The following is a 14,544-nucleotide window of genomic DNA, read 5'->3' on the forward strand; positions in this document are numbered from 1 at the left end:
GCTATCATAAATCATGTATGTCATACAAGAGCAATAACACAGGGAAAAGGAAGAAATTTCTAAAAAGTGGGAACTGAACCACATAAACTCATTTTCAGTTTTATCATATATGATACAACATGTGGAAGAAGGACACAACACAAGAGACACAAAATAGTGAAATAAAAACATTTTGCTATACACTGAAACCTGCTATGCCTTGGGAATTATGATTATCTTATCTACAACCTGATTGAACCAAGTCTCTGCTTTGAGGTTTTGATGCTAACAGAGGGCTGTGGAAACGATAACTCTGAGTGCATATCCATGAAAAACTGGTCCACGATATCTAAATAGACAGGGCTTTTAAGGCGAGAATAGTAATGTAGTGCCTCTTCTATGTCTAGTACATCCTCAAGATCACCCTCATCAACCATATCTAATTCTCTCATCTTCTGTGCTAAAAGTAAAACATTAGCTCCCTTTGTTGAATCCTCCTTATTTCTTACTTGTGATGAGTTCCCTTTGTTTTTCTTCTTCTTCTTCTTCTCCTCCTTTGGCATGTCTTCATGAAAGCTCTTTTGTGGACTTTGCTTTGCAAAACTCACAATATCTTCAATTTCTGGCTCTTTTGACTTGGAATTTGTTATGTTGTTGCTGTTGCTGCAAAACCTCTTCATTCTGCTGAGATCATATTGCAAGTGATCATAGAACTCATTGTAGAATTGGTCACTTGTTGTGTGAGTTCTTGCATTGCCACTTCCACAAAGTAAAGTGTTGAAGGAGAGTGATCTTGGTAGTTTTTGGTACCCTCCACGGAATAAAGACCTGAATTTTCTAAGGCTTTTGTGGAATAAAACCTTGCTTTTGTGAATGGTGTCTCTTAGCAGCATTTGTGATTTTATTGAGAGAAGGAGGAGAGGATTTCTCCAAGTGGTTCTTCTGTCTTCTTCAAAAGCAAGCATGGTTTTAAATATGCTCTAGTTCTTGTACAGTCTCCAATTTTGTCCTGATTCTTATTCACATATAAAGATAAATGCAGATTGAAATTAGTTTCTTATGGTTACCATAAGACAAAAGAAATGTACTCTAAAAGGGTTTTATTTCCATCTATGTTTCAAGCTTACCTTTTTGTCTACGGCATCCCATGTACCCTTTAAACCCCCCCTCCCCCCCCCCCCCCTTTTTTTCTCTCTCTGATTAAAGTCAAAGCTAGTAACCAAGGTTTTAAATTGCAGTTGCGGTCGATTTACATGAATAGATTTAAGTATTTAACCATATGATAAGGTGAAAATATTAATGTCAAAGGTTAAGGTTATCAAATTTGATAGTTCACCTAACCTCGTCGAGCTAAGATAAACTCAAATAATAAAATTCAACTGGTAAACTTGATTTGGTAATCTAAACTTGTAAAGTTTATAGTTAACCAGAGAGTTTGATAACCATGTCAAAGGGGCAAAGTAATTTGGGGTCATGATACTTGTGTAGATATTTTCCTTGAATGTGGTGGTTGTTCCTATTTGGCTTACAGATAGTTTACAAAAGAAAGCATAAAAAAAGGACTTTCAGTATTCATATTATCAGAGATGTTAGTACATTGTTTTGGCTAAGGTACAAAGTTGCCAGCAGTGTTGCCTAAAAACATTAAATCAAGAATTTGCAAAGCTTGGCCAGATTTGAAACATGATGAATTATGACCCCCCTAAATCAAATTATTCTTAGTTTGAGATTTGCAGGGGTTCTATCATTTTTAACTTTAGTGACTTGTGTTCATTTAATTAATGCACCTCCAAAGTAGATTCAGTCAGTGCTTTTAGCAGAAAAATCAGTAGGGTCACTGAGAATAATTAATGACACACATGCTCACATTCCAAACCAATGCTAATTAAGTAGAAAGCCTTATTAATACTCATTCTATACTAAAAAGTTGTTTTAACTTTTTTGGTACATTAACAAATCATAATCAATGCAACAATATATAATTTATATCTAAATAATCCCATTTTTCGTTGGCAAACAAGTCTTAATCCACAATTAATTAGCGTCATGGTTCTTAAGTAGGAAAGTTATCGAACACATTGGTCCCACGGTCAGTTAACCAAAAGGACCTCGACGCTGATTAATTTCGGATAGAGACTTGTTTGGAGCTTACTCCATTAATTTAAGAAGTGGAGAGAGTATACTATTTTGTAAGAAAGGGGTTAATTGGTAGTCATGTCACTATCAGATTTTGACATAGCTTATTAATTCCTCTACCCACCTCTATCCAAAACTATGATAGTTAAAGTGTCTGCACTGTGTTTGGCAGATATCTCTTTTTATCCTGAATAACTGTTTACCCTGCAAGGGAGAGCAACTTAACTCTGGCAGCAAAAACTGACAAAACTTTGGATGCCCAAACATGTACTACAACTGCCAAATTTTGCATCTATCATTCATGAAGATAACATGATATTTGGCAGACTATATTAAAGATAGGCTTTGGTGCTTGGAACCATGCACTGTCTTATTTTGGAGCTTATTGTTTATTTTGGTGTTCAATCATTCATTGTTGTTTGATACTTCAGCAGTTGTATTCAAAATATAGTTATATATAGTAGATAACAATAATGATCCACAAAGTCAACTGTTTTTTGCCCTGAAAACACTTAATTCTACCAGGAATAGTTGAGATCATATATAAGTTATTAACAATTTATTAGAAGAAAAATGTTATTTAAAATTCACTTTTCTTTTCTTTCTTTTTTTTTAAAAAAAAAGAAAGAGCTCAATGCAGCAAAGTCAAACACATCACAATCTAATCTAACCGACAATAAGTTAGGTGAATTGTTTCCCTTCTAATTGATGGTAAAACATTCATATCATAGATGTAGTTATTTCCCACATAAACTTAGCATATTGTCATTTTCTCCAAGATAGATTGGTTCTGTTGTCCATGTTGAATATCTGACACCAATGTTGCCCGTGACCAGCATTAAGTATACAAAACAAAGTTGCAGAGTGGCAGCTAGAACAATTAATCTGCATCTTAAATAGCATTCATTGATTCAATTCTCTCAGCATTGAATAGAGTTGCCAACATAATACCTGCTTATGAACCGTTATTTATATGATGTAATTATCAAAGTCAATTTAAAACAGTTTGAACATTCTTATTGCTGACAAAGACAGTCTAAGTTTTTATTTGGAATAAGATCGGATAACATATACAAGCCCCTATGAATCCATTTTCCTTTTTTACAAAAAAAAAAAAATTTACAAATAGGAATTCTCCCCCGTAAAAGAATAAAAAATAAAATAGTGTATAAAATCATCAGAAAAGAAACAAGGGTATGAAAAATGAATAACTGTCAAGTGCACAATACAGATTTTTTATTTGCTGCTCTGCCCTATTTCAAGTTTTTTCTTTCTTCTATATATAAAGATTAAAGAATCTAAGTGAACTGAATAACTATCAAACTGAGGGTATAAATGGGACAATGCTATGATGCATCAGATTGTACTTGGTGCATCATGTACTAAGGCAATCAAAAGGAATAAACTTGAATCATGACGGATGCCACATTGCCACACTTCTCATTGTTCAAATCTCTACCATTGTATTGCCTTAATGCACGGTGCACCAAATTCAACCCGGTACATCTAAGACATCTCCCTATAAATGATTATAATGGAAATCATAGCCTTTGTAAGACCTTTTCTTCTGCAGTGAGTATTCTCAGCTTCTCTTTTTAAATTTGAAAAACTGATGGAGCAACCTGTGCACTTCACCATAGTTATTAGTGGAAGAAACAAGACGATCTTTTATCCACTGTGGTAGCTTGTTGACTGGGTGGGATAAGCTCCTTTTGGAGGAATCAGATGCATATCTAGTATCAACAAGCAAAATTGCTGCATAGTCATTAATATGACGAATTGCTCTACCTGAAACAATATACATACATATAACAGTGTAATGTAAGTCCTATAGAAGAAAACCCCTTCAAGATGTTTGCAAGTGCTATATATGCTTAATGTACAATAAGTAATGTTACTTTGAACATCCAATAGTGTGTATCAATTGGACACATAGCATAATCTGATGGTGAAAAATAAGTGTTGAAGTAGGGAGTCAAAAGTAGTGTCGGCATGGAGTTTGAAGGTTTCGATGTTCAAAAACTATTTTCCATGCACCATAGAGGAAATCCAGTAAGATATTGTGCAATCATGAGCTTGACCTTTGGTTTGCTACATGAACTTAATGCATCAAAGAATTAATTAGTAACAAAGCATTGAATTTCGGTGAAGATTAATTCCTTATAAATTGCTTAACCACATGTTTGGTGTGGTATGAGAAAGACCAAAACCATGGTTTCAAGGGTATAAATTGAGTTTCAACTTATTTGGCAAAAATTGGTTGAGCTACATTTCAACAAAATTACCCTTTATGGGATTAGTGCATATATACTCACCTATTGATTGATTTACAGCTTTCATGCAGAGATTCTCATAGTACTCTTTCCCTCTCTGGCTGCAACTTCTTAAGATGTCAAAACCACCTTGTGCATCTCCACTATATACATCACAACTTGCACCAAATAGGGTATTTTCAATGGACTTCGAATTTCGAAAACCTTCTATGTGCTTTATCCTTTCCAATAACTCGATATCAGATGGACTAGCATATGGCAGTCCAACCATGATGACACACCGACCCATTCCATCACTTAAGTTGATCCCTTCAGATATCTTCCCACCAACAACAGCAAGGAGCACTGCACCACTTTGAGATGCTTGGTTTGCTTCTGTACTCACACTTGATAATGCACAAATGGCATCTTTATATTCCTTTAGAACAGATTCAACTTCCATATTATTCCTAGGCTCTCTAAAGATACGCTTCCTCCTAGTAATCCTCTCAATGATGCCAGAAGATCCCCAGAGTTCATACACTTTACCTTCATAATCGAAAGAAGGGAAGAAGACTACGATTCCTTCAGGAACCACAGTCACCAAGTTACATAGCAAAAGGCCTAGTTCTCGCATCTATAAAACACAAAATGGAACATAGTCAATCATTGTCCGCAGTTGAATACTTCAGGTGTCATTTGGTTATTGTCTACACAAAGAGGACAGAGATGTTGGAGACAAAAACATCCCTTTAGCAAGACAAATTTTAAGATAATTTTTGTACTTCTTGAATAAAGAGACACAAGAGATGTCTCCGAGACAATTTTTAAGTAAATTTCTATACCTCCAAAGAGATGGGACACTGGAGAGTGGAGACCCATGTCTGCCATCTCACTGTCTCCATCCTTTCTATCTCAAGACAGAAGCCAAATGCTACATTTACAAAAGAAACCATGCTAAACAATGATAGACAAGAATAAGGATATGCTCACCATGTCTAGTGAGCTTCTAGAGCTGTAGCTAAAATCAAAGGAGCGGCCAGAAGGACCACGAGAAACCGCAATTGGCATAACGCTATCTGGAGGGACAATGTGGCCGCATGAAAAGAAATGCAACTGATTCGGTGGTAACCACGGAAATAATCGCTCCCTTGTCTCTTCTATAGGTTGAAGAGTTCCCCCTACTAATAGAACAGCATGTGCTTGATCTACAATCTAAAGAAAGCTTCAGAGTTATTTTCTTGTTCATTATATGTCACGAAAAGTAATTTAAGCTACAAAGTACTTATTAACTTAAGACATCAGTGTCAAGCAAACCTCAGAGAAAATCTTCTCGCCACTGAGCATAACAAACTTGATATATCCCCCTTGTTTCCTAAAGCTTGATGATGAACTAGACCTCGAAACTATTATCCTTCCATCGCTATCATTGTTTGTCAGTGACAGTAATATCTCCGCTAATGCCTGGAAAGCAGACAGACATCCCCCCTCCTCCCCATGTTCCCGAATTTCATTGCGTGCTGATGTGTTCTCCGAATTAGCCACCTTTTCTCCATAACTATTAACCTGGAAAATCAAGTAAATTTTGACATCAAATTGAAGACAAAAAGTTTCATTAAAAAATGTAAGTATTTAGTAGCAGATTCACCTTGTGCATGATATTACTTTCCTTTATATACTTTAACAATTTGATCAAGTTGATATTGTCTATATTTAGTTCAAAGATAAAATCATTGATGGCCATAGTAAAATCAGATGTTCTACTTTCTTCAGAAGCATGTTCTATGTCATGGTAAGAATCCATCGGATTTCCATTCTTCTCATTGAGTAGTACTCGAAGGAAAGCTTGAGTCAGAACCATCAGAGTTTGAATATATCTCCGGTTGGCTGGTCCCAAAAGACTCCGGAATCTCACAAAGTACCGTTCTACATGGCAATGCACATTCTCCAGCTGTCCAAATAGGGAACAGAACAATTAAATTCAAAAGTAAATATAACTTGTTCAATGTCTATGCTAGATAAAATTGACGAGCATACCTGTGATAAAGTAATTTTTGAGTCATACATGCTGATGAGTGAATCAGCTAAATTATGTGCCTCGTCTATTATAACAATATTGGATTTTAAATTCAGACCAAGAGCTTCACGAGATGATTTCGACAAAAGAGATTGATATGGAAGAACAACAAGATCAGCTCTCACAACCATGCTTCTAGAGCCATAGTACGGACAGGTTCCCAATGTTTTTCCAAGGTTTGCAAGATCTTCAATATCCAAGGGTCCTCGTTCAGATACCTCATTCCTGAATTCATGTTGTAGTTTATGTTTTCTAAGCATTGGGCAACCAGAAGAGGCTTTTGTTCTGCGTGTGTGTGCACCTACTCTTATGTTCTGCAAGTTCAAGAGACATTAGTGCCTAGACAATTCTATCTTATTTATTCTTGCCAAGAAAGAAAAGGTACCAACACCAAGCAGTGACTAATAGATAGGAAACTTAGTTCCACAATTAGACATTAAGCATAGAAGTTAGCATTGCTTATGTTTTCATCTCAATTTTGTACTTCTAAATAGAACTATTTTTCTTGAATCCTTAGCCAAGCATGCCTTGTTGAATGAAAACATTCTCAATATTAAGTTTCTATGTGCCATTTTTCAAAAGAAAAGTGATATACCTTCACTCTAGTAGCTTCATTTTTCTTTTTCTTCTGGAGTTCCAAGCATCGCTCATTTATGCGTGTGGAGTTTCCAAGTGAAAGCACATCTATGGTAAAATACAGACATTTGTTGTTAGCCATTTCAGCTTAATCAAATGGAAAATGATAAAAACTTCTTCAAAATCTCAGTTCCAAACCTTTGTTAATGCAAAGATTTTTCCTTGACCCTAAACTCACAACAGTCATCTCATTAGCAAAGATTGTCTTCTGTAACTCCTTTATGAACTGCGAAAGCTGTGAATGTGTTCGGCTACAGAATAAACCTTGAACTTCTTCTCATCCTCCTCCCCCTCAGCATCATCAGACTCATCTTCACTCGAAGAATTAAGCATGCTTTTAGTAGCCTTCCTCTTCAACATCACACTCCCTAAATCCCCTTCTTCTTCACTCTCATACTCTTCAAGTAGAAACTCCTTGTCATCAACATCTGTTGTATCAATTTTCTTTTGTGAACTTTGACATATCTTTTCAGCAGGAGAATGTTCACAATGCACATCCCCAAAATCTTTACTAATTACCTTATTCTCCTTCTCCTTCTTATCAGCTTTTCCTGACAGATACCGAAACTTGTCCTTCTTGTTTTTCACTTTATCCTCTTTAACTTGGGGGTCTTTGTTAACAACAAAGTTCCTCAACCAATCAGGGTCATCATCCGAACCAACTCCGCCATCACCATTGCCACACGCTTCCTGTGATTCCTGCTGTCTCCTCTGATCAAGCACCCATTGCAAAGCACTACAAATAACACTCATAGTCTTCCCAGTACCTTTTATAACACACAAATCTCAACAAAATTAACCTAATTCTTTTTTTTTTTCCCTAATAAACAAAACAAAGCAAAACAACAACATGGAATTGCTTCCAATAATGTAAGACAGACTAAAAACAGTAAATTCATTGTCTTCCTCTTCTCCTAACTAAAACATAATAACATCACCAAAATTAAACTCATTTTGCAAACAATTAATAATGCAAGTGTGATGCAGCCAAAAACTCCCAAATAAAACGACGTTAAATTTAAGATTAAAAAAAATTAGAAATGAATGTTGAATTACCAGTAGGGCTTTCTAACATGGAGACGCCACCTTGGTTGAGAGAGTGATAAAGAGCCTTCATGAATTCCATCTGAATCGAATATGGCTTGAAAGGGAACGCTGAGAACTTCACTTCTTCTTCTTCTTTAACTTCCATATTCCTAATTCCTTCGCTCCTTTCTTCGTTCCTTCAGTGTCGCAGCGTTGATTCAAGTATTCAACGAATTTTCTTTTTCTCTTCCTTTTTTGGGTAATAATCATCGAAGAGAGAAATGAAGACTCGGCGCCACTACCATATGGCGGGAACAAAAAAAAAAGTTGAAATTTTATTTTAAAATATTAATTAGAAGTTTTTTTTAAGCCTATTTTATAAAAGGTATAGAAAATTTTCAATTTTTATCTTTTATAAATGATATTTATTATTGAGATATTTTATTCTCTTATTCATACGAGAGAAATTGTCCTTTTATTATTCAATAAAAATATTTATTGTTTATTTTCTATTGTATGGGAGATGCAATAATTTTTTATCAAATATACTGTAATGTTTTTTGTTGGTTTTATTCTTAAAATTTTATTTCATTTTACTCATACAACAAACGTTTCAAAATATTTTGATTTTATCTTAAGATTTGATTAGTTAATTATTTTAAAAGATTGGAGAATAATAATTGTTTTTGCTATTAAGGACCTATTCAAAGTATTACTCATTATAAAAAGGGAGATATCGTCATGTTTTATCTATGGATGAGTTATATGTCGGATTCCAAAAAATATGAGATAAGGTGATACCTACAAAAAGTATACCGACGCTCAAGTCAGAAATAATTTAAAGAAGAGAGTGAAAATGACTTATGTAAGTATTAGGTTTTTAGATGTCCTTTACTTTGACTTAATGTTACCTTATAAAGACTAAATAGAAACTAAGTCTTTTGAATATACTCGATTAACGAATCATAAGTTACGGTTGTAGTGAAAACCACAATGTGGTTACCGTGATATTCTCAGCATTTTTTGTTTTTACTATTTCATTGAGTTGTTGGTGATGACATGTGATGAAGTCATCATGTCGTTCTAATGAGTGTTATCATATTTTTGAGTTATGGGCCAAGCTATAACTTTTTTGGGTTGATGTATAAGCTTCATTAATCATTGAACGAGTTATAGGTAATAGATCAAGACTGTTCTCTGAATAAAAAGTGGCAATTACCTAGTAATACGAGTGGACCAGATTGTAACGGTCGAATTTTACATATAACGACTGAGTTATGTGTTGGTAATTTATGAGTCATGGAAATCCTAACATTCTTTTGATCTAATCTCCAAATTATAGCTTGTAGCCGTCGAGTTATAGTGACCAGATTACAGCCCTCAAGCTTAACATGTTTATTTTTAAGAGAAGCAGGTTGAGTTTTTTTGAAAATCGAGTCATAACTCGGCAGGATATAAAAGAGATGCATTTGTGTTATAATTCAGAGATATGAGGATTAGCCTCCAAACTCAACTTAATAATCTTAAAAATAAAATTGGACAAACATGTCATTGAGAAAGGTGTTACTTATATTAGTATATTTTTGAACGAGCTTACAGGTGATTGTTTGTTGGACTAAAGTCGACTTACAGGCATCGATTTGCTTTGACTGATTCCGACTTCTATGTGGACCAGGGGTTCTGCCAATGTGTAGCTCGGGCTCCTTGAGCACTGAACTTCTAGGTATCACTGATCCGTCTTTACTTCTTTTATAGCTCCAAACGCGGAAGTTCCTGCAGAAAACACTCCGAAACTCAAGTCAGTGAAGGACTAACAGTTATGCTCTTAATATGCTCGTTCTTTTTCCCTTTTTCTTCTTTTCTCATTGTTAGATGGAAAAGTGTGTAGGAAAAAGCAGTAATCGAACTAAAAGTATGAAAAAAAATAAAGAATAATGAAGTTAAAAATAATGTACTGTTTATTGAGGATTACCCTCTTAATATAGAAGGTACATGATGAAGTGACTCGTTAAAATCCTCCAAGCAAAATCCAATGTAAAAATAATGTTTGTCAGTGAAAAAAAAGTACATATTCGAGTCTTAAATTATAACTTAGTTGCGGTATAGTTTTAGAGAAGTTGCGTTCCAAGTATTAGATGGTTCTTTGCCTAGTAATATTTGAAAGGTATAAGTTCCTTGCCAATCACTTTGCTGATTTGAAAAGGTCCTTCTGATCGCCCTCTTTTTATTGAGTTTGTTTATTGATCCGCTGAGTTTATCAAAGTTTTTCTATTTCCATCTGTCCTACTGCTTTTTCTTAGAATTATGTTAAAGTCTTCGACTTGGAGACAACAATAGTCTTGTGGAACTTGCTAGGGCGAAGACCACTCATAAAGGTATAGAGGTGGACGTCAGGGTTAAGGTTGGGAATCTCCATTGCTATTTTATTGAACTTCGTCATGTAGTCACGGAAGCTTTCGGGTTGACCTTGTTTGATTGTGCTAAGGTAGTCAGAATCATGGACATAGATCTTGAATGCTGCAAAATTATTGGTGAAAAGATCGGCCAATTCCTTAAAAGTAGAGATAGAACCTGCATGTAAAGATGAAAAAGCAACACCATCTAAAAATGCGGGAAAAGAATGACATAATATTGGATCAAAATCACCTTTAAAAAACATCATTGAGTGAAACTTAGTAATATATATGTTCAGGTCCCCAATCCCCTTGTATGGCTTTAAAGTGGTTGGTAGGGTGAAGTTCTTCGCATTTGAAACTTCATGATTTCCCCAGAAAAAGGATTTGTATGTCCTTTTAGCGTCTTTGAAGTTGTAACTTCTACCATAGCATGAGTTCCTGACACATGTTCGTCATCGTTTTAAGTATCCTTGCGATCTTTCTTGCTATTTGTATTCTTTTGCTATTGTGTTAACAACTTGGTTATCCTTTGGACCTCGGCCTCGAGCGCACTATTTTTAGCTATTAACTTAGCCTGAGTTGGTGGAGGAGGATGTGAATTTTGTTCATCATCCATGATCGAGATCCTAAAAAAAGAGGAATAATAACAAGTGGGAAAAAATGTGCGGTAACATTAAGCTCGTCACACGGTGAGCGCCAAATGTTCTTATTGTTACGGGACCTATTTCGAGATATAGTTCGTTGCAAAAGGGAAGATGTCGTCTTATCTTCTCCGCGTATGAGTTATAAGCCAGACTCCAAAGAACCCCAAACAGGATGGATACCTGCAAAAGGTACTCCGATACTCAAGTAAAAAATAATTCAAAGAAGAGAGTGAGAATGACTTATGTAAGTATTAGGTTTTTAGATGTCCTTTACCTTGATCTAATGTTATTTTATATAGACTGAATAGAGACTAAGCCTTTTGAATATACTCGGTTAGCAAATCATAAATTACGGTTGTGGTGAGAACCACAATGTGGTTACCGTGATATTATCATAATCTGTTTTGACTATTTCATTAAGTTGATGATGACGTGTGATGAAGTCATCATGTTGTTCTACTAAGAGTTATCATGTTTTTAAGTTATGGGCTGAACTATAACTTCTTTGGGCCGAGGTATAAATTTTATTGGCTGAGTTATATGTAATAGATCAAAACTTATTCTCTGAGTAATAGGCAACAATTATCGAGTAATATAGAATGGATCAAATTGTAACGGTCGAGTTATGTATTGATAATTTGAGTCATCAAAACCCTAACGTTCTTTTGACCTAATCTCCAAATTATAACTTGTAGCCGCTAAGTTATAGTGACCAAATCAATAATAATAATGATAATAAAATCATAATCTCCTCTGATTTGAAGAGAATGTTATTTTGTTCTAAATTTAGAAAACATTATTGGTTTGTTAATAATATGAATCGGGGAACTAATTCGGCTTCAAGTTCTTTCTAACCAATATAATTTGCACCATGTCAATCTAAATTGTATAATATGATATATGACATAATTGCTTTTATGTTATTGTCAAGTCTAAGATTTCTCTAAGATTTCTCTTGAACAGGAATAAAGAAATCAATGTTATTTGAATTCAACAGGAATAAAGAAATCAATGTGATTTGAATTGAACAGGACGAGACCAACTATCCCTAAAGGTAACAACTAATACACTGAGCATATCGTATAATTAGGCAATCTATAAAGTGAGAGAGTAAACTAAAGTATATATTCAATAATGCAACCTAGTAAAACTTAAATTTTAATTGTTTTCCTGTTATTAGCATCCATTCCTGCTTTAGTTTGCTAACTCTTTGAAAAACTTAAACTATATGCTGCCTCATGGAACAACTATTAGGTTGAAAAATTCCTTAGAAACAGTCACAATCTCTTCTAGGATTTAAACTTATTTTCATTCTAAATATCTCTTAAATACTACAGAGCACAGCATATATAGACAAATTAAAACTCTTGATCAACTTGTTATATGAACATGGTTTTGTTTTGTTTTCACCATCTTAAGAAGGCCACATTAGATTACTATTGATGGTATCGTTCTTATATTTGAATTAATTATAACGAAAAGGTTTATTTGATAAATAATATCAATATAGTTGACAAATTCCCACCTTAAATATGGTGTTACATAACACTTGTACCTGAACCTTTTCAGATATTACACTGGCAGTTTTGTAAAATCGAATTGATACAAAACATAAATTATATAGCATATCATGATAAATGCATCATAATCTAACAAAGTAAAGGACGATTGATATTCATATTTATATCGTTTAGTTAGGTTCAAAAAGAATCTAATTAAAAAATATTAAATCGAAGATACAGTCTATAAATAAAAGAATAATGTTACACATCAAAAATTTTTTCTGAATCATGTCCAATCAAATTAAATAACAAGACTTGAAATAATGTTAGATATAACTAAATTTTATTATCATACTAAATTTTATTATCATAGACCAACTTAGTTAAACTTGATAAATGAAACATTATTCCAAAAAAAAAAAGCACCACATTAATGATAATGAAGTTATGGATTCAAGAGGCTGTGTAGGATACTCTTCCCCAAAAGGTAGCCAAAATGCAAAATATCCTCAAGAGATTATAGGGTTGGCTTAAATAACCGCATTTCAGATGAGCAACTTGGAAGACCAAAGTGCGAGGGTGAAACTAAACTTTCATGATAGATGTGAAAGATCCTTGAGCCTACACCCCGAGATAAAGGACGGTGTTTGGTCATGCCATCACTGGAGCTGTCAATATTAGGAAAATATATGCTGCCATCAATTATGTTACATAAAACTAACTTGCCACTTGGAGATTTCCCCAGTAGAACATCATTTTTCAACATGTACATAGGCCGTAGTACATAATTTAAACGAGAATTAATGAGTAGCGGGTGGTGGCGGATTATTGCCAACTTAGTCCAAGATTGAGGAACTCCATACTCCTTCATCAACCAGAGAGTCCAATGAGTTTTCTTAGTCTCATAACAAACAGCAAGACAACCCCCCAAGATATCCAATCGGGGAAACACACTGCGATCATCATCTGAATCCCTACTGGGAGCGGAAAACTGACTATAAGTCTCTTTCACCAAGTCAACGGAAAGAACTGCCACAAAACTACTACGACGGCCGCGAAGAAGCCAATTAAGAGTGCCAGTGCCACTTACAAAACGCCCTGTCCGACCCACCACAGAAGCCTTGTTATCGCGGTCAAGTAGTCTATATGGGAAATCCTGAATTGTTCTCCAGTTAGATTTTGGGCCGAATGTGAAAATTCTGGTGACAGATTCACCTGATTTCTTAATCACAATCCCGAGAAGCTTATACTTGTCGTTCACATGATCATAACCGAATCCACAATAGTGGAAGATACCACCAATTTTAAGCGGCTGAGATGTGAGTCCAGTGCAGGGGTTCCACAGGATGGCACGATCTTCAAGCTCATCGTCGAGCAAGCACAGCAATCCATTACAAGAGCCAATGATGCTACGGCAGCGTCGTCCCTCGTAGGGGACTACTTTAGTCGGTTCACGGGGAGGGTTCTCGAACACAGATCGGGCGGAGAAAATTCCGATGATGGGGTTTGAGTAGCTATAATAGGCAATACGCAGGTGGGTCAAGGCTAGATCCACCGCCATTGAACGTCGAAGGTGGTCCTGGGCAAATTGGGAACTGGAAATTAGGGTTCTCCATGAACCGCAGACGCTGTTCCTTAATCGCACAAGAGAACTCGCCGGAATCCTCAGCAGGATTTCCTCTATGAGCTCGTCCATGAGGGCAGGCATCCCGGTGGTTGTGACGACCTTCCCCTTCCTCTCATAATCATTATCATCGTCGTGAAGCGGACTATTCATGCGTTCCATGAGTTGGATTTTAGGATTACTAGCATCAACCAGTTCGGAAAACAATTTGGAGGGATAATGTGGCCGCATGAAAAGTTCCCTTGTTGAAACTGTTGAAGAGTTCCCCTACT

The 14,544-nt window shown here is 35.3% G+C and overlaps 3 protein-coding genes across 3 annotated transcripts; all 3 read right to left on the bottom strand.

Annotated features, from left to right (window-relative positions):
* Positions 1–48: 48 nt before the first annotated feature.
* Positions 49–1,122, bottom strand: LOC112709886 (uncharacterized). Its single transcript, XM_025761872.3, has one exon. The coding sequence runs from the start codon at positions 942–944 to the stop codon at positions 222–224; it is 723 nt and encodes a 240-aa protein (XP_025617657.1). The 5' UTR covers positions 945–1,122; the 3' UTR covers positions 49–221.
* Positions 1,123–3,241: 2,119 nt separating this feature from the next.
* On the bottom strand, positions 3,242–8,369 carry LOC112709884 (uncharacterized). Its single transcript, XM_025761869.2, is given in 10 exon segments — positions 3,242–3,903; positions 4,431–5,004; positions 5,361–5,582; positions 5,685–5,933; positions 6,016–6,318; positions 6,405–6,758; positions 7,040–7,128; positions 7,219–7,341; positions 7,344–7,847; positions 8,137–8,369. Coding segments are annotated over 10 exon segments (2,760 nt in total). The 5' UTR covers positions 8,273–8,369; the 3' UTR covers positions 3,242–3,697.
* A 2,039-nt stretch (positions 8,370–10,408) lies between these two features.
* On the bottom strand, positions 10,409–14,425 carry LOC112712773 (F-box/kelch-repeat protein At3g23880-like). The gene is made up of 2 exons (XM_025765692.1): positions 13,375–14,425; positions 10,409–10,677 (listed from the first exon to the last, which is right to left on the bottom strand). Exons 1-2 carry the CDS (start codon positions 14,423–14,425, stop codon positions 10,409–10,411), a joined length of 1,320 nt encoding a protein of 439 aa, XP_025621477.1.
* Positions 14,426–14,544: the final 119 nt, after the last annotated feature.

The sequence above is a fragment of the Arachis hypogaea genome, chromosome 9, assembly GCF_003086295.3.
Source record: "Arachis hypogaea cultivar Tifrunner chromosome 9, arahy.Tifrunner.gnm2.J5K5, whole genome shotgun sequence".
Taxonomy (NCBI): domain Eukaryota; kingdom Viridiplantae; phylum Streptophyta; class Magnoliopsida; order Fabales; family Fabaceae; genus Arachis; species Arachis hypogaea.